This window comes from Cucurbita pepo, chromosome LG03 (genome assembly GCF_002806865.2).
Source record: "Cucurbita pepo subsp. pepo cultivar mu-cu-16 chromosome LG03, ASM280686v2, whole genome shotgun sequence".
Taxonomy (NCBI): Eukaryota; Viridiplantae; Streptophyta; class Magnoliopsida; order Cucurbitales; family Cucurbitaceae; genus Cucurbita; species Cucurbita pepo.
Genome location: NC_036640.1, coordinates 2,629,043 through 2,653,498, shown reverse-complemented (window position 1 = coordinate 2,653,498; position 24,456 = coordinate 2,629,043). Strand labels below are relative to the sequence as shown.

At 35.9% G+C, this 24,456-nt stretch overlaps 5 protein-coding genes across 5 annotated transcripts; 3 read left to right on the top strand and 2 right to left on the bottom strand.

Annotated features, from left to right (window-relative positions):
• Nucleotides 1-1,292: 1,292 nt before the first annotated feature.
• LOC111790683 (ganglioside-induced differentiation-associated protein 2) lies at nt 1,293-3,385 on the bottom strand. Its single transcript, XM_023671694.1, has 3 exons — nt 3,068-3,385; nt 2,488-2,752; nt 1,293-1,731 (listed from the first exon to the last, which is right to left on the bottom strand). The coding sequence occupies exons 1-3, from the start codon at nt 3,315-3,317 to the stop codon at nt 1,497-1,499; spliced, it is 750 nt and encodes a 249-aa protein (XP_023527462.1). The 5' UTR covers nt 3,318-3,385; the 3' UTR covers nt 1,293-1,496.
• A 21-nt stretch (nt 3,386-3,406) lies between these two features.
• On the bottom strand, nt 3,407-6,588 carry LOC111790682 (uncharacterized protein At3g28850-like). The gene is made up of 2 exons (XM_023671693.1): nt 5,310-6,588; nt 3,407-3,488 (listed from the first exon to the last, which is right to left on the bottom strand). Exon 1 carries the CDS (start codon nt 6,366-6,368, stop codon nt 5,325-5,327), a length of 1,044 nt encoding a protein of 347 aa, XP_023527461.1. The 5' UTR covers nt 6,369-6,588; the 3' UTR covers nt 3,407-3,488; nt 5,310-5,324.
• Nucleotides 6,589-10,587: 3,999 nt separating this feature from the next.
• LOC111790951 (pentatricopeptide repeat-containing protein At2g35030, mitochondrial) lies at nt 10,588-16,233 on the top strand. Its single transcript, XM_023672085.1, has 4 exons — nt 10,588-10,780; nt 10,825-12,929; nt 13,458-14,032; nt 15,981-16,233. The coding sequence occupies exons 1-2, from the start codon at nt 10,728-10,730 to the stop codon at nt 12,719-12,721; spliced, it is 1,950 nt and encodes a 649-aa protein (XP_023527853.1). The 5' UTR covers nt 10,588-10,727; the 3' UTR covers nt 12,722-12,929; nt 13,458-14,032; nt 15,981-16,233.
• LOC111790952 lies at nt 13,795-16,237 on the top strand. Its single transcript, XM_023672086.1, has 2 exons — nt 13,795-14,032; nt 15,829-16,237. Exon 1 carries the CDS (start codon nt 13,848-13,850, stop codon nt 13,992-13,994), a length of 147 nt encoding a protein of 48 aa, XP_023527854.1. The 5' UTR covers nt 13,795-13,847; the 3' UTR covers nt 13,995-14,032; nt 15,829-16,237.
• Nucleotides 16,238-16,811: 574 nt separating this feature from the next.
• On the top strand, nt 16,812-24,388 carry LOC111790838 (condensin complex subunit 1). The gene is made up of 17 exons (XM_023671924.1): nt 16,812-17,131; nt 17,229-17,551; nt 17,676-17,836; nt 17,921-19,109; nt 19,240-19,431; nt 20,047-20,703; nt 20,826-21,002; nt 21,417-21,484; nt 21,586-21,808; nt 21,895-21,994; nt 22,103-22,218; nt 22,346-22,403; nt 23,045-23,196; nt 23,274-23,475; nt 23,722-23,874; nt 23,977-24,049; nt 24,195-24,388. Exons 1-16 carry the CDS (start codon nt 16,999-17,001, stop codon nt 24,036-24,038), a joined length of 3,966 nt encoding a protein of 1,321 aa, XP_023527692.1. The 5' UTR covers nt 16,812-16,998; the 3' UTR covers nt 24,039-24,049; nt 24,195-24,388.
• Nucleotides 24,389-24,456: the final 68 nt, after the last annotated feature.

The window sequence follows — 24,456 nt, the reverse complement described above, 5'->3', positions numbered from 1 at the left end:
GACACTACAAAGAAACGAGGAGATAGAAGTTTTATTGAAGGATGGTGAGTATTTTCACTATCCTTTCCCAACCCCCTCACTTTTCACTCAAGGAAAAACCAAATGTTACCTGATAAACTTGTGGATTGGATGCAGTCTTTTTGCATTGTGCTGCTGTTGGCTTTGTGAGGCATGCTGCTGATCCTCCTGGGTGATTGTTCTGTTTATTGTAATTAGTGTTATAAATGTTTCATCAATATCAGCAACATGGGATCTAGTGTATTGTATAAATCAACTTTTATCTACGAGATAGAGACTTGCACCTGTACTTGCCTAAGATTTTCTTGAGCATACACAAGAGTTTTAGACCTGATTCTGATCATATCATTATTCCTTTGTACCAAAAAGGCCAATCTTTCTAACAAGACATGGTAGATGAGGAAAATATAAATTCAAATCCCAAAAATGTTATATAACATAGATTGTAATTGTAAAGTTTTTGGTCACTGTTATATATTTGAACTAACCTTCCTTGGCTAGTGAGATGTGCTTATTCTTCTTCCAATGCTCTGGGTAATCAGTCTGGTTCATAAACTCTTCAGGGTTTTCTTCCTCCTTCACACCATGAAAATTCACTCCTAAAATAATCTGAAACCAAAATATAATATCATATAACAAAGAACATGATGAATAATTTACATATAAAGAGTGAAGGAAACTAGACATCCAAGGAATTTTCAAGTTTGTCAGAAATTTACAGCCCTGAATCCTTACTGTCATGACTTGTTCGCACCCAATGCAACTACCAGAGTCAAGACAGAGATTTGGTCATTTGAAACTCCATTATGATTCTGTGGTGTGTATTGTAATGCAATCATATCCATAAACAACATTCCTGCCTGTAGCCTTTGCATTTTCTTGCTCCTTGCCATGTAGAAGAACAAACCAATTAAAAGCAGGAAACTCAAATGCCTTAATCTCAATGTGAATTACCTTGATGACTTAAATGTGCTGCAAAATTCGTACTTTTTCTACAAGAAATACTTGCACTCTAAAAGTACTTTCCAGAGTTCTTAAAGTTTCATAAAAGTTTTGAAAAATGCTCTAAATAAGCTGAAAGGCACTATTTATCTCCTTTCAAAAATCGTGTCGAACTCGCCCTCAATATACCTTAGGGTGATTAGATGCAAGGTCACGCTATCTCCTTGCATTATATGACACAAGATAAAATAATTTGAATAAGCTATCAACTACAACCATAATGAAGAACACAAGAGCCCATTGACAGATAATTAAACATTTGAACCAGTTGGTAAGGAGAAAATAAATGAGCATCTAACATTGGCAGGCAATCAGAAATAACATCCCATTCAGTTTGCAAGCAACACTAGAGAAGTTACTAATACAAGCTACACAACACATGTACAAACTTTTTATTGTTTAGCCATGGCTCATGTTAATTGCCCATAAGCCTTGGAGTTGCCTGAGATCAAACACAACTTCTTTAACCAGGCTTACTACATCATGTACTGCCTTGACGTCCATCTCTCCTCATATCTCCCAAAGGAGTGGGCAGAATAAGGTGCCCCTGTGACATTGAGAGAATCAGGTTCAATGCCGTAATCTGTCAATGGTCTGTGTTCAAGAACTTCATCGTGACTTTTCACAAAATCAGGAATTTCAACCTCACCCTTCTTTATATCGTCTGAAAGATATTGAAGGCGGCTCACATACTTGATTTTCCAGTACAAACTACAAAAAGAGAATAAATCTTATCAAACAAACTACACAAGATGTATGTTTATAACGCTTTCAAACTTCTAGGCATAAATCATTCAAGATATACAGCATTAGAGGAGACGGATAGCACAAAATTTCAAGTAAGTTAAACAACCATAGTAACTCATACCATAGGTTCTCCCCACTACCGTAAAGATTATATTTTCTAGTGAGATGCTTTTAAGAATTGAAAAAAACTATATATTTCCAAAGATACTAATAATTTCTGGTAGCATCATATTGATTAACGAAGACGAACGGTTACCTGTTTCTTCCCTTGTTATTCGCTTATAGAATACATCAATAAAAAATATTATTATTATATACATATATATATATATATATATATATATATATATATATATAATAACTAAACTAACTAAACCGGGTATGAGAATGTAACTGCTTTCATGTTCATATACATATACATACATACATATATATACAGTATGATGAAAGAAAAGGCGTGATTGTAAAAGTGTCAACTGAAAACTATGAAAATTTCAGCTGCAAAAATAAATGATAATAATATTGCAAGAGCAATGGTAAAATTCTCAAAGTTTGTGAAATCAAAAAGAAGATAAACAATTACCAATTGAAGCACTAATAAGAAGAATCTGAATTCTATCCATAAAGAAGCAGCAGCAGTAATTGCAAATATTAAACCTTAATTTAATTAAAAATATTGATCAAATCTCAACAAATTCAACATATGGTGAACGCACTCACCTGCCACTGAGGAAAAACCGGCCTAGAGTCGCCAAGACAAGCCTTGAACGGAGACCAGGATGTACAAAGTAGAGAGTTTGAAGTCTATCCTTGTAATCAGACGGAAGTTCTTCATAAATCCACCTCAAGATGGTTAAGCCAGGACAATTATCGTCCTTCTGGGCGGTTGTATGAAAGTACACAACGCAAAATGGACCCTCTGACAATTCGTTCTGAAATTTATGGAGGATATATTTCTTCAGCCGCTCTCCACTTACAACCACAGCTGTGTTCGAAGAAATATCGTGCTTAGAAAGCAAGTTGCAGTTATTGAATTCTAATACAAGAAAACATTAAACAATATTTCTGAACAGAAGTTTGTGCTTAAACGTTAGCCCCATCCATTTTATGGTGATATCAAGAGAAGACAGAGGCTAAGAACATTACTACTAAGAAGATGTTAACCGTAAATTTGTCATGAACCTTTGTTGGGTCTAAGTAGTCCAACCTTCAATTAAGTCTCGAAATTGTTAAACTAAAACAATGAAACCTCAAAAACCAATAACAGAAGAAAAATCATAATACGGAATCGCTGCTTTACCTGGATAGTACTTCCCGACGACGCGGAGGATGCGATTCCCAGCCTTATCGGAGCCCTCGAGACGGACAAACTGCAAGAGATCGAGATCGGAGAAATCCTCATCAGATGAAAGGTTTTGAACGCAATCGTGCCAATTTTCAGCCTCTTCAGACTCCTTGTCCTTGCCTTTATCCGCCAAAAGTGGCCGCGAATCAATACCGCATTCGGAAGGGAGAATGATGACAGAGAAATCGTTCGGGGTGCTGCCCATATCTGCTTCGATTTTCTTCTCACTTTCCCCTGATTCGTCTCTCGCTATTTAAAGGTGGAATCGAGTTCAGAATCAACAAACAGCTCGCATTCGTGAAATAATGAAGAAAATTACATGAATGGACCGGATGATGCTGAGATCGCCATTGTTGGAGCTTTGATTGGAGGAGAGCTGAATTCAGTGTTAGGGTTTACGGTATCAGAGTTTTAGGCGATAAAAACCTCTTTTATTGTGACGTCAAGATCGTGAAGAAGATAAGATCGATGGGTATATTAAATTACAATTTTTTTAAATTAAATGTACTTTTATTTATTTACCCTTAATTTTACATTTTAAAAAATCTATGAATATTTTTAATTAAAAAAAAACTCATAATTTATTAATTTTTAAATTAAAATTAATTGATTTATTAAATATAAAAATATTTATTCTAAAACCACCCCCTAGAACTAAATATCAAAATAATTATAAATTTTAATTTTAATAAATAATTTATAAACAAATCATTTTTATTAAAACTACTAATTATAAAATCACTCTCATATCAATTTATTTTTTTATTTAATTATATTAACACGAGCATAATTCAATTAATAAATTAGGAAAATAATAATTTAAATAGTTAAATAATAAAAGCTATAGAAAGTATTGGTGCTACTTGTCATCATAAAAGGCCAACCAATTACCTACCATGCACAAAAGACAAAAACCCTATCTTCAAAATACAAGGCTATATATATATATATATATATCCAAAATAAATAAATAAAAGTATAATCTTTTGAGTTTTCTCTTTCCGGCTTCCTTCAAGGCTTTTTAAAACGTCTTACAGCCAATGTGGGACATCACAATCTACCTTTTCGAGGCTCAGCGTCCTCGCTGACACTCGTTCTTTTCTCCAATCGACGGGAGACCATCACCAAATCCACCCCTTTAGGGCCAGCGTCCATACTAGCACACCAACTCGTGTCTATCTTGAAAATACAAGGGTGTATATATATCCAAAATAAAACGATTAAAATCACTTTCGTAGTAAGACAATCATGCTTAAAAGTATAATCTTAATGATTAAATACTTATTTAAAAATGATTTTAAACCGAACAGAACTGTAACGACCTAGATTAGCGGACAATAAGTTTTCCATTTGAGGCTTTCCCTCAAGGCTTTAAGAGGGCGTTAAGGGAAGGTTTCCACACCCTTATAAATGTGATTTGTTCTCCTCCCCAGCCAATGTGGGACATCACAATCCACCTCCTTCTAGGCCCAGTGTCCTCGCTGGCACTCGTTCCTTCCACCAACCGATGTGGGATCACCACCAAATCCACCCCTTTTTGGGGCCAGCGTCCTTACTGGCACACCGCCTTGTGTCTACCCCTTTGGAGCTCAATGTCCTTACTGACACACCACCTCATGTCTACCCCCTTAAGGGAAGAGCGAGAAAGCTAGCACATCGGTGTCTGGCCCTTATACCATTTGTAACGACCCAGATCCACTGCTAGCAAATATTGTCCTCTTTTGGCTTTCACTTCCAGACTTCCCCTCAAGACTTTAAAACGAGTCTGGTAGGAGAAGGTTTCTACACCCTTGTAAAGGGTGATTTGTTCTATTCCCCAACCAATGTAGAACATCACAAAAACGTTGTCCAATTATCTACGACATTGTTTGCTTAACGCAACCAAAACCCGTCCTCCCCCTCCCTTAATACACCATAAGTTCACAATTGTACCCTAAAACCACAAATTGTTGTTGTATGTATTTTCCATCTATTTAGGTTCATTTGGATCGATTAACATAAGCTCAATCTAATTTAAGTTATCTTATTCTCAAACATCTTAAAAACTCGAAAGGAACGAACCCAAGATCTAGGGTTCATAACTTAGATATATTTCGAAGAACACATAGATAATGATTATACAGTGTTCATACCAATATGAACAAATAAATCTTACAAGAACAAGCTGCAGCAAAGAAGAAGCGTTTTGATATCATACCTAAATTCTTTGCACTCAGATGCAGCAATCAGGGCACTTAATCAAGCCATTTTCATTACAATCAGGGCATCTTCTCAGCTCTCCTTCTTCTTCTTCGAACACCTTCCGGCTGCCATGGCAGTTAGGGCACGGCACAAACCTCGCTTCCCCACACCGTTCACACACAGTTTTCACCTCCCGAACTGGAAATCCCACTAAAAGCTTTCCCAATTCCCCGCACTCGTTTAGCTGTTTGATTTCCTCGGCACCGCCGATGTGATTTCCTCGTATGAACACTTGTGGTAGACTTAATTTCTTCCCTCCAATCGCACTCTGCAACTCTTTTCTGTACGATGAATCCATGGAAATGTCGCGTTCGTCCACCGGAACTCTGAATCCTCTGAAGATCGTGCGAATCCAGCAGCAATCCTCGTAGGTTTTCCGGATTCCTCGCAAGCTCGTGAAATAGATTACGACTTTGTCTTCTCCGCCGGGGAATGAAGAACATATCGGACTGGAATCGACTGATTTGGCGGTTTTTTGGTAGCCATTGGAGGCTAATTGCCGGGAGGAGAGAGCTCGTCGGTAACTTAAAACGACGTTAGGGTCTAATTTAGCGAGGAGAGCTTCTTCGGACAAATGCTGCCAGAGCGGCTTGACTAAGGAAGACGGCGCATCGAAATCCTCGGATCCGACGGTTTTGAAAGGGGGTTTCTGAATCGCGAGGTTGGGGTTTGGAATGGGGTCATCGAGGCCGTCCATTAGTTCCCAGGTGTTGATGACGGAATCGGGGGAAAAACCGTGGTCGGAATCGGCGGCGGTGGGTGATTGAGAGTGGTCGGCGTGTTCTGGGGCGGGGAATTTGAAGGCATTGGGGTTGGGGCGGTCGATGAGGAGGAGAGAACCGTAGGTGGTGGAAGTGAGAGTGACGAGATGGTGGGTGTCGCCGTGTTTGATGGGGGGGTGGTGGATGAGCGGCGTCGGAAGAGAGAAAGCTCTGGGAAGCGGCGGAGAGGATGGGGAAGCCGTTTCAGGGTCGGCGGAGGGGAAAGTGATGGGTCTGGAAGCAGAACAGCCCATAGAGAGGGAATCGAAGAACTAAACAGCTTCTTCTTCTTCTTCTTCTTCTTCTTCTGGTTCTTCTTCTTCTGGTTCTGGTTGTTCAAACTGGCTGAGAAAAATGGCGGATTAAAGAAGGAACTGAATTCGGTGAAGAAGAAGAAGATGAAATCTCTCTCTCCTCTCTGTCTCTCTCTCTCTCTCTAACAGTCACCACAAGCTGCAGAAGAGACGCGGTTGGGACTTGGAAATTGCCTTATTTAAAAGTAATTAATATATATATATATCAATTTCTTTTGAGAGAGCCCACAGTTTAGAAAATGATCATAACTTTATAAGTTACGTCTCCACTGTTACCGGCCTTTTAAGGAAGTTCCGAACAAAATCATGAGAACCTATGATCAAAGTAGACAATATCATACCATGAGGGTCGTGATTCTTAACATACTATCAGAGTCATACCTTAAACTTAGTCATCATGAGGATCGTGATTCTTAACATAGTATCAGAGTCATACCCTAAACTTAGTCATCATGAGGGTCCTGATTCCTGACATAGTATCATAGTCATGCCCTAAACTTAATCATGTCAGTAAAATCCTCAAACGACGAACAAAGAATTATGAGCTTCGAAAGTGTAGTCAAAAGTGACTAAAATGTTGAAAAATGGTATATTTTGTTCGAGATCTCCAGAGAAGGAGTTGAGTCTCGATGAAGGGGAGGCTGTTCGAGTGTTCCATAGGCCTCAAGGAGGCTCTATAATGTACTTTATTCAAGGGAGGATTATTAGGAGGAAGTCTCACGTTGGCTAATTTAGGAGATGATCCTGATTTTATAAATATTCATTATTACGAAGCATTTTGGGAAGCCTTAAAGCCATTTTTTAAATTAAATTTTTTTTAACCGAAACAACTCTTATTAAATAATGAAGACACAATTTAATCTAATTATAATTTTTTTGGGTTGAATTTGTTCAAATTGTTCCGATTATTTTCATTAAATAAAAGTAAAATGTTAGAATTAAAATTTACCACTTAAATTGTTAGTTTTTTTTTTTTTTTTTTTTTTTTACAAAGAATTGAAGAATAGATAATCAAATAAATAATTATAAAAATTAAATAAACATATGTATATATAATTACATCATACAATAAAAATTCATTTTTATAAAATTAATCATTCATTCAAATAAATTCAATACATAAATTTTTTATTTATTTAAACTCAACTAAGTTTATAATTATAATCACTAATTTCTTTTTGAATATACAATAATCTTAATTTTTGAAAAATATTCTTAAAAATTAATATTAATTTAAAAAATAATTACTGCGATGAAAAAATAGAAAGCAACGTTAAAATGTGCATTCCCAAGGAAATTAAATGTTACCTGTCTGTATTTTTGGAATATATCGGCTGAATTCAATTGTACGCATATATTTTTTATTTTAAAAAATCAAATCCAATGCATCCAATGGAGTATTTTATTAATAATTAAGACCAACCAACCAATAAAATAATTTCTACATTTTGACTTTTTTACAATACACTCATTTATTTATTAATAACTAATATTTTACTTTGCTCTAAATTTGGAATCTTAATTCAAAATATGATCCCTTAACAGGCACGCTTTCGCTACGGTTCTGGTGGGTTCCCTTAACCAAACCACTGCCTATGAGTCGCCGGCTCATTCTTCAACAGGCACGCGGTCAGAGTCCTGGTCTCCTCCCACTGCTTGGAAGCTTACGGTTTCATGTTCTATTTCACTCCCCGATGGGGGTTCTTTTCACCCTTCCCTCACGGTACTACTTCACTATCGGTCACCCAGGAGTATTTAGCCTTGCAAGGTGGTCCTTGCTGATTCACACGGGATTCCACGTGCCCCATGCTACTCGGGTCAGAGCGTAAGCTAGTGATGCTTTCGGCTACTGGACTNCGATGGGGGTTCTTTTCACTATTCCCTCACGGTACTACTTCACTATCGGTCACCCAGGAGTATTTAGTCTTGTAAGGTGGTCATTGCTGATTCACATGAGATTTCACCTATTTAAAACGTCAAACACTAAATTATTTTATTATTTTAAATAAAACTTGCCTGATTTAGAGTATTAGATGTTAACTTTTAATGATATTGATTCAGTCACTACTTCCTTTACTTGAATATCACAGTGAAAGAATATAAGCGTTTAAATTTATATAATTTCTTCAAAAACGTATTTGACACAAACAACAAAGTTCGACGACTAAATTTTAAAAAATATATTTTTGTTTTCGATACATTTAAATATGCATATATTTATTTTATTTTGTTTAATAATTATTTTTTATTATTCATTTTCCATGAACAAATTAGGTAAATTTCCAAAATATACCTTCAAAATAAATTATCAATCTTAATTAAGTATTTAAAAATAAATAAATAAATATTTTTACAAAGGACTACAAATTTTGAATAAATGACTCAAACAACTGGAACCAATTCAACCAAAAAATATTNACAGTGAAAGAATATAAGCGTTTAAATTTATATAATTTCTTCGAAAACGTATTTGACACAAACAACAAAGTTCGACGACTAAATTTAAAAAAATATACTTTTGTTTTCGATACATTTAAATATACGTATATTTATTTTATTTTGTTTTCATAATTATTTATTTTTCATAAACTAATTAGGTAAATTTTCAAAATATATATTCAAAATAAATTATCAATCTTAATTAAATATTTAAAAATAAATAAATAAATGTTTTTACACACGACTATAAATTTTGAATAAATGACTCAAACAACTCGAACCAATTCATCCAAAAAATAGTATAGTTGGCTTCGTTTCGGTACATTATTCAATAACAATTGTTTTGGTTGAAAAATTTTACCCGAACAATCAGATTCAACCGAACCTATTAATATCCTTAGTTGATAAATGTATCTCACACTTTCGAATCGTTGGTCGATAATGTCATTCAGTCCACTCGGATAGAGCTTGATTTTTTAAATTATTAGTGTATGAAAGTGTTTGATGTAAGACANCGAACAATCAGATTCAACCGAACCTATTAATATCCTTAGTTGGTAAATATATCTCACACTTTCGAATCATTGGTCGATAATGTCATTCAGTCCACTCGGATAGAGCTTGATTTTTTAAATTATTAGTATATGAAAGTGTTTGATGTAAGATATTAAATGGGCTTTAATAATGAATCTTTGGGGCAACCACCCACAAATGAATGTGGGTCATGTGGTAATTGTCTTTTGATTATAATGAGTACCAAAGTTATGGATCAAATTCTTTTTTTCACATTAAATATTTGATATCTATGGTTTACCAAATTTTNTGTCTTTTGATTATAATGAGTACCAAAGTTATGGATCAAATTTTTTTTTCACATTAAATATTTGATATCTATGGTTTACCAAATTCTATTAGCCAATAGAATTCGAGCATTTATTAAGGGTTGTCTGGTTTGGTTGTCCCATTTACAACTCAAACAAATTAATTGACCAAGTGCTTGGAATCTTCTAAACTTCTACTTTTTTTTTTTTTATTTTATTTTATTTTATTTTATTTTATTTTATTTTATTTTATTTTATTTTTATCGTTATCAAATAATGTGTAATTTTTTAATTTTTTTTTTGTTTAAAATTTGTCGAGGAAAATGTTGGAATGTTATTTTGGTCAATGATATATGTCTCAACATTAGAAACATGACGTATTTTTTAAATTATATATATTAAAATAAATATTTAATTGTTGAGGATGGTTGGGAGTGAGTCCTATATTGACTAATTTAGGGAATGATTGTGGATTTATAAGTAAAGAAATATATCTCTATTGTAGGAGGTCTTTTAGGAAGCCCAAAGCAAAACTATAAGAATTTATTTTCAAGAGGGACAATATCATATTCTAAGATTAATATTTAGAATTTTAATGAAATCTTAAATTCAATATTTTGATAATTTATTTTTCTTTTAATTTTATTTAGAGAGCATTTTTGGAATTTAATTTGAATTTTATATACGACTAAAATAAAATGAATTTTTTTATAATAATTATTTCAATTAAAAGTTCTTTAAAATCTAAATTTTTAGTAAATTAATATAAAGTATTTATTAGTAATTTATAATTATTTTGATGCAATTTAAAATTAATTTAATTCTCAAAATTGTATTAAAAAAAAAAAAAACTTATAAATTGAATTTTATTTTGAAAAAGAAAAAATGGGGAAAAATGGAAAGAGAACAAAAATGGAAAGCATGATTGTCTTCTTCTCCGTCTTTCACGAGCCACGGCGTATGCAGCCGCCCCGTTGTTTCTTCAATCTTCTTCTCCGGGGAGCCTTAGGCGGCGGGGATACGCAATAAGTGGATACAAATGTCTTTATTGTATCAGGTACCGATTAGGGAAATTTATGCTAAAGAGACAACCAGAGTTTTTCTTTCTTGCNGGAAATTTATGCTAAAGATACAACCAGAGTTTTTCTTTCTTGCTTTGCTAGATATGTGCGTGTCTTGTGCAATTCGCACAACTCCAGGTTATCGTCGCCGTTTTCTACCTATCAGGTTGTGCCGAAAATCTCATCAACAGATAGAGACTATAGTGCCAATTCGAATGTTGCACGCACGAACTGGCTGATCACAAAGCTTGGTAAAGAAGGAAAAATCGGAGAGGCACGTAGGGTGTTCGAGGAAATGCCCGATCGAGATGTGGTCTCATGGACTGCAGTAATTACAGGGTATATCAAATGTGGAATGATTGAGGAAGCTAAGAAGCTATTTGATAGAGATGACGCTATAAAGAATGTTGTTACTTGGACAGCATTGGTTAGTGGATATGTAAGATTGAGCCGGATTGAGGAGGCTAGAAGCTTGTTTGATGCCATGCCAGTTAAGAATGTTGTTTCGTGGAACACTATGATTGAAGGGTATGCGCGAAAGGGTTGGGTCGATCAGGCTTTTGATTTGTTTAAAAGAATGCCCGAGAGGAATGTGGTTTCTTGGAACACTGTTATTACAGCATTGATGAAAAGGAGGAGAGTAGATGAAGCTCAGGAGCTTTTTAACCAGATGCCGGAGAGAGATGTGATTTCTTGGACGGCCATGGTGGCTGGTTTGGCAAAAAATGGGAGAATTGATGATGCCCGTTTAGTGTTCGATAAAATGCCTGAGCGAAATGTGGTTTCCTGGAATGCAATAATTACTGGGTATGCTCAGAATATGCGGCTGGATGAGGCCTTTGAACTGTTTGAGAAAATTCCAGAGAGGGATGTGCCTTCATGGAACGCCATGATTACAGGGTTCATTCAAAACGGTAAGCTTGAAAGGGCAGTGGATTTGTTCTATAAAATGCCTAACAAAAATGTTGTTTCTTGGACAGCAATGATTTCTGGACATGTACAAGATGGGCAAAGTGAAGAAGCATTGAAGATTTTTTCAGAAATGCAAGCAGCCAACAATGTAAAACCAAATGAAGGTACTTTTGTCAGCGTGTTGGGTGCTTGTAGTAACTTAGCCGGTCTTTGCGAGGGACAACAAATTCACCAGATAATAAGTAAGTCAGTATACCAAGAAGTTACAGATGTAGTATCAGCTTTAATAAGCATGTATTCAAAATGTGGGGAGTTGGATATGGCTCGCAAGATATTCGATGATGGATCGACAAGCCACAGAGATGTAGTTTCTTGGAATGGGATGATTGCAGCCTATGCTCATCATGGCCATGGCTACAAAGCAATTCGTTTATTTGATGAAATGCAGGCATTGGGATTTCGTCCAGATAATGTCACCTATATCGCGTTGCTTTCTGCTTGTAGTCATGCTGGCCTTGTGGATGAGGGGTTGAAATACTTCGAAAATCTCGTAAGAGATGGGTCTATAACGCTAAGAGAAGATCATTTCACATGCTTGGTCGATCTTTTTGGCCGAGCGGGACGACTCCAAGAGGCATTTGATTTCATCAAGGGGCTTGAGGATAAGCCTTCATCGTCTGTTTGGGCAGCTCTTCTTGCTGGATGTAATGTTCATGGCAATATAGATTTGGGCAAGTTAACGGCTGAAAAGCTTTTGGAAACAGAACCAGAGAATGCAGGAACCTTTATGCTGCTATCTAACATATATGCTTCAACTGGAAAATGGAGAGAAGCTGCCAAAGTAAGGTTGAAAATGAAGGATAAGGGATTGAAGAAGCAACCTGGTTGCAGTTGGATAGAAGTTGGTAATGCAGTGCACGTGTTCGTAGTGGGCGACAATTCTCATTGCCAATCTGAAAATATTTATCCTTTACTTCATGATCTGCATATGAAAATGAAGAAGATTGGTCATACATTATATGAAGATTTAACAGTGGATTTGAATCTTGTGATTCCATGAGCCTGTAATTGGTGTCAAATTTGCTTGGCCAACCATATGTTCTTCAACGCTGCTACACCCAGAGGTTGGTTCAATTCCTATGTTCATCTCCATATCTCTTCCCTGCCATATTCACAGGCAAATGGCAAGCAGGGAAGCGAGCGGCTTGTACTGATGAGATTGCCTCCACCGTCAACAACTAAGCTAAATCTTGTGCCCTTTGCTACAGGTCTGTCTTCTTTGAGTCTATGAACTATGTTATTTAAAGAAAGGGATACAGTGGGAAGCAAATGTGAGATCCCACGTGAGTTGGAGAGAAGAACGAATCATTCTTTATAAGGGTGTGGAAATCTCTCCTTAGCATATGCGTTTTAAAAACCTTGAAGGAAAGCCTAGAAAGAAAAGCCGAAAGAGGACAATATTTGCTAGCGGTAGATTTTTCTATCCATTTCAATAACCGTACTTTTGTGCTTTGGCAACTTGAACAGTCCATCCATTTTTAAGTTCTTTGTTTTCGTACTTTTTAACTTATGGACATGGTAAAGTAGCAATCAAAGTAGTTGTTTAAAGAAGATACTTTTGTGCTTTAAAGATTGGTAGTGCTCTCCATGTGATTTTTCCTTTTAATTATCGTTGGTAGGGAATACCACATCGACTAATTAAGGAATTGATAATGAGTTTATAAGTAAGAAATTCATCTCAGTTTATGCTCAAAGTGGACAACATCATACCGACCCATATTTTTCTTATTTTTCAGTTGGATTGATGTTAATTATATCAACACTTTCAACCCAAACTAAATCAGAAGGTGGGGGATAAGTAAGGAATAATATATCGAAATATATGGGCAAAAATTTAACATTTATAGAACAATTACTATAAATTTTATTTTTTCTTTAAAAAAAAAAAAAATCCCCGTAAAATAAGATAACCTGAAAAAGGAAATTGTGGTGAAATCGGCTTTAGCTACACGCTACGGGTAACATTTCTTCAACCATAAAGTTTGCAGCTTTATCTTTTACTCAGCCCAATAGCCTCTGCCTCTGTTCTCTAATGGCTTCCTCTAAATCTAGTCCAATTCCTTCAATGGATATGCTCTGAAACTCCCAGTCCACGCCTCTACCTCGAACAACACACCGGAAAGGCCATGGCAATGACATGGCACATGGCGTTTTGGATCGCTAACATGGTTTGGGTGGCCTTGAGCGACTGTGTTTCTTCTTGTTTGGCCATCGCCGACGAGGTCGCGGGCTCCATCAGAACTGGTGATATTGGCCCTTTTCACATCGGCTGACCGGAGATTCTTCGATTTCGTCAATTCGTAACCCTCTGGTATGTATCCTAACTCGGAATTTTCTGATTGTCTTCCATTTTGGTGTTTTGTTTTCACTTCTGAAGTTTGAATGTTTGTTTCAAAAAGCTTGTTTGAATCGTCTGATTTTCCCATTTCGGATTTCTGCAAATTATGCTCTCCATGTGCTTGATTATAGGGTTCTAGAGTCCGTTCAATCATTTTTCTCTTTCTCAATCGTGTGAAGTGTGATTAGGAATGCCATTACGCAACAATTGGAGTCCTGTGTTTTTCAAGAAATTGAAGAGGTTGCAATTTGAGTAGCTATTCTTGTTTATTTCTTGCTTTCTTTTACACAGAAATTATAGCTAGCTAAAATAGGAACTGTATGAATTGGTTTGGCCTTCATTGATTCAACTGATATCATCAAGTTTGGAGATATATTCTGCTTCTAGTTCCATTGGGTGTTTAACATTTGATCATTTTTCATTCAACATATTATCTATACGTCAATATCTGATATTTTCTACTGTCTTATGATCTATTCTTCAATGGGTCTCTGTAAGATATTCTTTCGTTTTCTGAAATACCAATTGTCTTTATATCAAATGACACTGGAAATATGGCTATTAATTTCCCTTGTAAAACTAGAAAAAGATGGCTGATTCTGGGCTGTTTGTATAGATCTGTTGTGAAGATTGTAGAGAAATATTATGGATATTATTAGGAATTGATGATGAGTATAGCTTATGTTAAGGATATTTAGCCTTCCATCACGGTTTATCATAGCTACCATATTTGACATTTTATTATAGTCAAAATATCTATATATTTAGCCTTCCATTACGGTTTACCGTAGCTATCATATTTGACCTTTTATTACAGGCAAATATCTATATATATTTAGCCTTCCACTACGGTTTCCGTAGCTACCATATTTGACATTTTATTACAGGCAAATATCTAGATATTTAGCTTTCCATTACGGTTTACCATTGCTACCATATTTGACCTTTTATTATAGGCAAATATCTAAATATTTAGGCTTTTATTATGGTTTACCATAGCTACCATATTTGACCTAGCAAATATCTTGTATCCATTTATTGCTCTTCCCATTTATTGTTTTTTCTATTTCTTTTGTAATTTATTTGATGATTATAAATGGAGAGTTTTACTACCATTCCGGTGTGAAAATTTTAGCAAATATTCTTAGCTTAAAGTAAGGTTTGAACGTATACTTCTAAAACAATGAGTGCAAGATAGGAGTAGTTGAGCACGCAAACCTAACAAGGTAAGTGAGAAGGTTCATCTTGGAATAGGTGCTTAGACAAATCTTGAGGCTGAAGACTTGCCTATAACTGAGGACTAATCACCTTAAGCTAGCTAGTGAATGGATGTCAAGCATCCCTTATAAACTAGATACACAGCAGGAATAGAGTTGACGAGCTAAAGCTTTCTGGAATGGCTTTTCCTGCTTTTTCGAGTCTAGATACCCACATTCTAGTATGGGTTTCCTTCGCCACCCTTCCTTGCTCGAGCCTTCAACCCTCTCTCTCTCTCTCTCTTTTTTTTTGGATCTTGGTAGTTGAATGTTAAGCGTGCTAGCCGGGTTGAGCCTCTACTCGAAGGCAACTATCCCTTTTCTTTGTATGTTTCACTACGACTCTTTGTCTATCCAATGGGAGCACATACACAACCCTCAAGCTCAACGGTTAGGTTCGACTCTGGTCTTATTTGTATAACTGCTCAAGATAACAGGCTCTGTACGTTAATATCTATAAAAACCTAGCATGTAAATAAATAACAATGACAATGTCATGGTTTATTAATGCAGGAACAGACTGCTATAGTTGCACACTTCTGGTTATAAATCCCCAGATCCTACTCATATGATCAGCAATGAATTGTAGATAAAATTATATTTTACCGTTGCTTCCATGCCTTCCATGCTCAATAGGTGAAGAACGATAATACGTTCATATGCAGGTAAAAAAGAACTATTAGTAGATGAGTACGAACTGTGAAAGCTGAGGAACAAAAGTTACTGTGTTGGACTATGGCTGCTGCTTCCACACCCATCCTGAATTGGTAAAAATTGTATATTCTTGAGTCATCTGCATGTTTTAGCTCGTTGGAGCTCTGACCACGAGAACATGTTAGTTTGAAATATTCGTATCAATTACTTACGTACAATCTTGTTAAAACATTTAATTCCTAAGAACTTTTGGTAGTTTTAGTATTCTCGATTTCTTCTTACTATAGTTTATATACATTGAACAAACTCTTGGTCAGATATGTGTTAGGGCAATTCATTCTACCTCCTTCGGATAATGCTTGTCGGATATTTTGGTTTGACACTGCCTCATACCCACTGAGTTGAGTCGAGTTTCACGGAGTTGTGCCAGCTTTATGTAGAGCAGGAATAGGGGACATGAATTGGAAGGGGAGATGATGAAATGTAGATAAATATTTATATATGTATTTTTTTTTCAAAATTAAAGCGGATATAACATATGATATAAATAAATTATATAATATTATAAATTCATGATTGTAAAAAATTTAATAACAAAATATGTTTATAAATTAATTAATAAAAGTTGATAATTATACCTCTCTTATTTGACATATAAAACTTAATTTATGCATTTGATTAATTCGTGCGTCTAAATATATTAAAAAATTAAATTAAGAAATTAATAATTTACTGACAGTTGAACATTTTAATAATAAAAAAAAGTTAATATGTTTTTTATGGATAAATTTAATCGAGAATTTTAGAAGATTCTAAGCAATTTATCTGTTAATTTCTTATAGATTAAAAATTACAAAAAGAAAATAATAATAAATAATAATGAAGCCCCGACCGACCGTAATCTGACCCGACCCGGTACAGACCGGGCACTGACAGTGCCTTCCCGCTCATTGAAAACCCCTTTCAATTTGAATTTGGACTCTCAACTTTGATTCGGAAGCTTCATTGTCTCTCTCTGATTTCCCTCCAATGGCTTCCCCTTTCGTCTTCCCCCAAACCCTTCGATCTCTCGAACAAGACTACGACGATAATCGCCTATGCGTACAGAATCCTACAGAAGTCGCATCTCTTCCTCCATCTCAACTTGAAGAATTCGTCAAAGGTTCGTCCTCTTCCACTGTTTCACTACTTTTTCCATTTTGGAACACATTCACCCTTAATTTCCCATCTGTACTCTTCATTTGCTCCAATTCCAACAGGCGTTTCATTTGATCTTTCCGACAAGGACCTCTTCTGCGTCGAAGAGCAGGATATTTTCGATCGTGTGTACTCTTTGATTCGGGACTATAGTAACCTCTCTCCCTCCTGTAAATTGAATATTGTTGAGAGTCTCCGCTCTAATTTCAGTGTTCTTCTTCCCAACATTGATTCGCTTGCACGAGCTTCCTCAAGTAATGATGCCGACGCTCCGGTTCTCGATCAGATTGCTTCTTATCGCAATGCTTTTAAAATCTATACGTTTTTCCTTCTCAATATTGTCACCAGTGAGGAATCCAGTGGTAGTAGTAGCAACAATTCAAAGGTTGTCTGCTAATTCCTCTACGTTGGTCATTTTTTGCTTTCGTAATGATTTTTAGTTTGATAAATTTTGTGGTTTTGTTAGCTTGAATCGAATTTCACCCAAGCTCTTTCAATCATGCCTTTAGGTCACCGCTAGTACTCGGAAGAAAATGCCCAGAAGTTCGTGGAATTGGGAACTCCAGAGGGGCCGTATATTAAACTTGATTGCTAATTCAATGGAGATCAACATCTCGTTGCTCTTTGGTTCATCAGACCCGGATGAGAATTATCTGTCTTTTATTGCAAAGTACGTACTATAACTTACTTGGTGAAAACAACTCCCTGGGTATTTACTTGTAATTTTAACACTTTTTACTTGGGTTTTCTTTAGAAACGTGGTCTCAATGTTCGAGAATCCAGTCCTTTTGAAGGATGTTGATTCGAAGGATGCTCTGTGTCGTATAATTGGTGCTTGTTCTACAAAATATCACTTTACGACCCAATCATGTGCCTCAATTATGCACCTTATTCACAAGTATGATTACGTTGTGACTCACGTCGCTGATGCTGTTGCTGGGGCAGAGAAGAAATATTCTGATGGAATCCTGGCAATCTCTCTTATTAGAGACGTTGGAAGGACTAACCCGAAAGACTATGTTAAAGACACAGCTGGGGCTGAAAACATAGGGCGATTCCTAGTAGAGCTCGCTGACAGGCTCCCAAAGTTATTCTCCACCAACATTGGACTTCTGATCCCACATTTTGGTGGTGAATCCTATAAAATAAGGAATGCTCTTGTGGGGGTGCTTGGTAAGTTGATTGCTAAAGCGTTTTGCGACATTGAAGGTGAACTGAGTTGTAAATCTGTTCGTCTTCGAAGCAAGCAGGCAATGCTAGAAATCTTGCTTGAACGTTGTCGGGATGTTTCAGCTTACACTAGGAGTCGAGTTATTCAGGTTTGGGCTGACCTATGTGAAGCACATTCTGTTTCTATCGGTTTGTGGAATGAAGTGGCAGCGGTTGCTGCTGGAAGGTTGGAGGATAAGAGTGCAATTGTCAGAAAATCTGCGCTGCAATTGCTCATCACTATGTTGCAGCATAACCCATTTGGTCCACAGCTGCGAATAGCTTCATTTGAAGCAACTTTAGAGCAGTATAAGAAGAAATTAGACGAGCTTGAACCAGAAAAGTCCTCAGAAAATGTGGAAGGTGGCTTGTCATTTGACGACGATATCTTTAATGGTGATGGTGAAGTTGATAATGGCCTTACAGAAGGTGGGGGAGGGAACCAGCAAGATAGTTTGACTGATAGCTATCCTTCTCAAATGGAAGAAGAGGCTGTTCAGAAGGACAATTTGACTTTGGATGTTGGAAACTTGGAGCAAATCAGGGCTTTGGTTGCATCTCTAGAGGCTGGCCTGAGGTTTTCGACATGTATATCAGAAGTAATGCCAATACTAGTTCAGTTAATGGCTTCTTCTTCCGCCACTGACGTTGAGAATACAATTCTTTTGTTGATGAGGTGCAGACAATTCCAAATTGATGGTTCAGAGGCTTGTCTCCGTAAAATGTTGCCATTGGTATGCTTTAGTTTTTTTTTTTTTTATCAGGGCTTAAAGTTGTCAATTTTTATTTCCTTTTGCTAGATATCGTTCATCATTAATTTGTCGAACAGTTCTTTTGTAGAATAAAATTTTATTATTTTTGTAGGCATTTTCTCAAGATAAATCCATCTATGAAGCCGTTGAGAACGCCTTCATAACAATATATATAACAAAAAACCCAATTGAAACTGCTAAAAGTCTCCTACATCTTGCCATTGATTCAAACATTGGAGATCTTGCAGCTCTGGAGTTTATGATTGATGCCTTGGTATCGAAGGGTGATATATCTGGTAGCACGGTATGTCTCACTATATATCGCTGTTTCTCATCTTTTCTTCGCAAGTTAACAACTTTCTTGGAAGTTTGGCCTGACAATCGTGCTTATAAGGGGCCAGTTACTTGTAGGATATTTTATAATGTTAGAAAAATAGCAAAAAGGTAGTCGACAAAAATTCATTTCCTATTATACTTTACAGTCTGAGTAGCATCTGAATGAGTTGAATAGTAGCTCGGACTCTAAAAGATAAAGTACTAGAGAAAAAAATTCATCTCTATGGTATTCACTTCTTTTATGGAACATTTTTAACTTTAGTATGGCATATACTACCACAATAATTTAAAGAATACGAACTTTATTAGAATGATATGTGAATATATGTATCTTCAAGTAATTGAAGATATCAGATATCAGATGTGACTAATTAGATCGACATGCCTATGATGGGGTACAGAGTTTAAGTTCGGTTGTCTTATGATGACATCTGAAAAGTTAGTTTGTTAGCTGTCGTGATTTTAGCTTGCTTGTTAATGGTGCATCGATCTCCACAATAATCCGTGGTCTATGAGTTTCTACCATGGAGTGTATAAGATAATTAATGAAGTGTTTATTTTTAATTTTTTTTCTTCTCTCCAGATATCAGCTTTATGGGATTTCTTTTGCTTTAATGTTGGTGGAACCACAGCAGAGCAAAGCCGGGGTGCTTTATCTGTTCTTTGCATGGCATCAAAATCATCTGCTGCTATTGTTGGCTCTCATATACAGGATATTATAGACATCGGGTTTGGTCGATGGTCTAAGGTGGACCCTTTACTTGCCAGGACAGCCTGCATTGCCATCCAAAAACTGTCTGAAGATGACAAAAAGAAGTTGTTGGCTGGTAATGGCAACCGGGTGTTCGATAAGCTGGAAAGCTTGATTACTAGTTCTTGGCTTCCAGAGAATATATGGTATGCTGCTGTTGATAAAGCCATAGCAGCTATATATTCAATTCATCCGTCTCCTGAAAACATAGCAGCAAATTTGGTTAAAAAATCTCTTACTTCTGTTTTTAATGGTAACAAGGAAGTTCACCTGCAAACTGACATTGAAGGTGGCGAAGGTGACATATTAACTACTGTCCAAATTGAGAAACTTAGTAGATATTTATTTATTGCAAGTCATGTAGCCATGAACCAGCTAGTATATATCGAATCGTGCACCCGAAAGATCCAGAAACAAAAAGCGAAGTATAAAATGGCTGATGGTCAGACTGTACACGGTAATGGTGCAACAGTGGCTAATGGCGTGAAGGTGAGTTCTCCGTTTGTATAATGAGTCAGTTATGGGACGAGGATAAAGTTACGTCTTCCATTTATTTTTACTATCTACCAACTTTATTTTTGTAATATAAAATGTGACACTGATTCTTGCAGGAAAATGGCATAAATGCTGAGCTAGGCCTTGCTGCTTCTGAAGATGCAATTATTGATTCTCTTTCAGAGAAGGCAGAAAAAGAAATTGTTTTTGGTAATTCAGGAGGGAAGAATTTAATAGGGCAATGTGCACCGTTTCTTTCCAAACTTTGCAGAAATTTCAGCCTACTGCATAAGGTGAATGTTTGTGATCCATTTTACATCTATACTATGGATGAATGTTTTATTCATTAGTTTGTTCGTTGCTTAGCTGGTCTTTTGGGCACACTGGACTGAGACACTGCTCAGGATTCGCCATATTGTGGGAATGTTCATTTGTTTCTCTTTGGTTGTGATGTTTTGCCATGTGAACTTTTACATTATGTTTATTCCTTTATACATTCAAATATGTCCAAGTAATTGCAAAAATGCAGAGCTTTTGAGTCGTATGATTTGTATGGAAAGTTGTAACATGTTAGCGGCATACTACTTTTGTGCTTTGTGTACAGATTTCAAATATTAAAACCAACGTTATTTTTGGTTTCTATTATTTTTATGAATGTTGAAAATGTAATTTGAATTGTTCTTACTGTCTGTTATTTCCATCTGCAGTTCCCAGATCTACAAGCATCTGCAATGCTTGCTTTATGTCGTTTAATGATCATTGATGCAGATTTTTGGTGAGACCCCTCTTTCTCTCTCTCTCTCTCTCTCTCTCTCTCTCTTTGTGAGTTATCATTGGTGTAAAGATTTCCTAACTTTCATGAAAATGAACTTTCAGCAATGCAAATCTTCAACTTCTTTTCACGGTTGTAGAAACCGCACCATCAGATATTGTCCGTTCCAATTGTACTATTGCATTAGGAGATTTGGCTGTTCGTTTCCCTAATCTCTTGGAACCGTGGACTGAGAATATGTATGGGAGATTGAAGGATCCTTCAAATTCTGTTCGGAAGAATGCTGTATTGGTGCTTTCTCATCTCATATTAAATGATATGATGAAGGTTTGAATGGTGGAATACTGTTAGTTTGTCTTAATTTGTCTATCATATTTGAAGTAGACTAATTTGATACTTGTGCATGTGCTTAGGTAAAAGGTTACATAAATGAAATGACTCTACGTTTAGAAGATGATGATGAGAGAATATCGAATCTGGCGAAACTATTTTTTCATGAGCTGTCTAAGAAAGGTATTGTTTATAACATCAATGAACTTTTTAATAACGCTCACATTCTGTTCACTACTTGAACATGTTTTTGGTCATACAAAATTCTTATTCTCATCCCCTTATCTACAGGAGCAAATCCTATATACAATCTACTACCAGATATATTAGGAAAACTCTCTAATCAGAACCTACCGAGAGAGTCCTTCTGTAATATTATGCAATTCTTGATTGGCTCCATCAAGAAGGTAAGGGAAATTTGATCGAAGAGATGTAACTAATCTTAACTTATATTTCTAAAACTAACTACTTGTTACGCTTTTCTAGGACAAACAAATGTGTTTCTAAAACTGACTACTTGTTATGTTTTTCTAGGACAAACAAATGGAGTCACTCGTCGAAAAGCTTTGCAATAGGTTTAGTGGAGTTTCAGGTATTAATTTTCAACTTTTCACTCCTTGTGCACGTTTTTCAATTTATAATGTCCCACTACAATACTAGCTAAGTTTTGAATTTTGTACTTGCTTCTTGGTATGACTTCTATGATTTATGCAACAAATTGTATAATACAGAATAGTTAATACCCAATACTTTATTGTTGATGCATTTTTTATTTTGTTTAGTTGTACTCAAGTACTTTAATAGTAGTAGTAGGGAAGCTTTCAAATGCTATGGGTCATAGTTTTGTGATGCATTATTGAAGTTAGTCCATTGGTGAATGTATCAACTGTCAAGTAAAGTTATTTCGTTTAGAAGGTCAATAAACTTAAGTTACTTATGCCAAAAGTCATTCAAGGTCATCCCGAGTAGGGGTTAATAATTGATAAGAGATGACATTAGTTCAAGGTCCAATTGGAACGGGATCGTCCAAGATATACGAGGAGCTTGCTGGAAAATAGGATTCTTGCCAAAAAGAAGGAAAATATAAACCATCTCTTTTGAATTTTAACGTCTTCTCTACTTAACCAACCATTATTGGCTAAAATCTTACTTTTTAGTATCAAGTATCAAGTTCTCCAACTAACCATATGATGATGTTTTGAAGCTTATGACTGTTCTCCTCTCCGTTTGCAGATGTTAAACAGTGGGAATACATTTCATATTGCCTTTCTCAACTAGGCTTCACCGAAAAGGGAATGAAAAAGTTGATAGATTCATTCAAGACATACGAACATGCTGTTTCTGAGGACTCTGTAATGGAACATTTCAAAAGCATCATAAGCAAGGTATGAGGTTATTGGCTAGAACGTACACACCCTGAGATTTGAATAATGAAGTCTCATCTCTCCATATTTTATTTCAGAGCAAGAAATTTGCTAAACCAGAACTGAAGTTGTGCATTGAAGAATTCGAAGAAAAGCTTAACAAGACTCATATAGAAAGGAAGGAGCAGGAAGCTACTGCTAGAAACGCCCAAGTTCATCAACAGAGGATTGGTAATATTGAAACTTCTTCTGTGGCAGCAAAAAATGAAGAAGATGCTCCGAAGTCCGAAATCACTGAAGGTTGGTTTAAGCCACTAACTCATTTCCATTGTTCTTTTTTCCCGTGTTCCTCAGTTCCTTGGCTCTAAATACGGATTAGGAAGCATTAAACTTGCATATTATTGTTCTCGTGCCTAATTTTTTGTTCTGAATATGCTAGTACGAGGAATACTACAAAATATGCACCCCCGCCCCTATTTTTTATGTTCAAACAGTCTAATACCATAATTTTTAGGAATTTTTAACATTAGAAGATCATCCTTGCAGATGAAAACACTGAATCATCTGAAGATGCTGAATCTATAAATGACAATTCAGAAGCTAAGTTCGTCGAGTCGGAAGATTCTGGCACCTTCAGTGAGCTGACAGGCCCGGAAACATGTAATACTGAAATTAAACCTTTCCAAGTTAAGAATGAAGGTATTGTGAGCCCAAGAAGTTGATTGTTTTATCTCTTTTGAGATTGCAAGAATCAAGAATCAAGAATTTCCATTGATACGTTGCCTGTCTGCCGTCTTGCAGGGTCCTACAAATTGCGAGTTACGAGAAGCTCACGTAGACGAGACACTTCAGCGAGAACTTAGTGTCGTCTCTTGTAAGTTCATTCTGACTATGCAACAAATCTAATGAATTAGTTTCTTTTAGAACACTATGTAGCTTGATTTTATAAGAGTATTTTAAGTTTCAATCTGATCTCATCTGTTATGTAATATTGTTTTATTTGTTGACTAATCATTCAGGTTCTTCAGTTGCAAGGAATGTGAGAAGCAATTAAGCAAACTAGGTCTTGTGGATTATGTGAAATACGAAGCAAGGTTGATATACTTTTGTACTTAAAAACAGACCCAAAAGCATTTATCAAATGGTTTTGTGAAGAGGAAACGTGCTGTCGTAAAATATTTTGATCAAAATTCAACTCGCTTGAGATCATAAACTATTTCGTTCGTTCAAAGATCATAAACTAAACAAAACAAACGAAAATGAGTCTAATATAAGATAGTT

Bases quoted from the DNA above. Each gene is read 5' to 3' on its own strand.
- LOC111790838 (XM_023671924.1), top strand. From the start codon at position 16,999: ATGGCTTCCCCTTTCGTCTTCCCCCAAACCCTTCGATCTCTCGAACAA. The intron at 22,404-23,044 runs GTATTAATTTTC...CTCCGTTTGCAG, and splicing joins TAGGTTTAGTGGAGTTTCAG to ATGTTAAACAGTGGGAATAC. The intron at 23,875-23,976 runs GTATTGTGAGCC...GCCGTCTTGCAG, and splicing joins TTTCCAAGTTAAGAATGAAG to GGTCCTACAAATTGCGAGTT.
- LOC111790951 (XM_023672085.1), top strand. From the start codon at position 10,728: ATGTCTTTATTGTATCAGGTACCGATTAGGGAAATTTATGCTAAAGAG. The intron at 10,781-10,824 runs CAGAGTTTTTCT...TAAAGATACAAC, and splicing joins ATTTATGCTAAAGAGACAAC to CAGAGTTTTTCTTTCTTGCT.
- LOC111790952 (XM_023672086.1), top strand. From the start codon at position 13,848: ATGGCAATGACATGGCACATGGCGTTTTGGATCGCTAACATGGTTTGG.
- LOC111790682 (XM_023671693.1), bottom strand. From the start codon at position 6,368: ATGGGCTGTTCTGCTTCCAGACCCATCACTTTCCCCTCCGCCGACCCT.
- LOC111790683 (XM_023671694.1), bottom strand. From the start codon at position 3,317: ATGGGCAGCACCCCGAACGATTTCTCTGTCATCATTCTCCCTTCCGAA. The intron at 2,753-3,067 runs GTAAAGCAGCGA...CTTCGAACACAG, and splicing joins CGTCGGGAAGTACTATCCAG to CTGTGGTTGTAAGTGGAGAG. The intron at 1,732-2,487 runs GTGAGTGCGTTC...CTCTTTTTGTAG, and splicing joins CGGTTTTTCCTCAGTGGCAG to TTTGTACTGGAAAATCAAGT.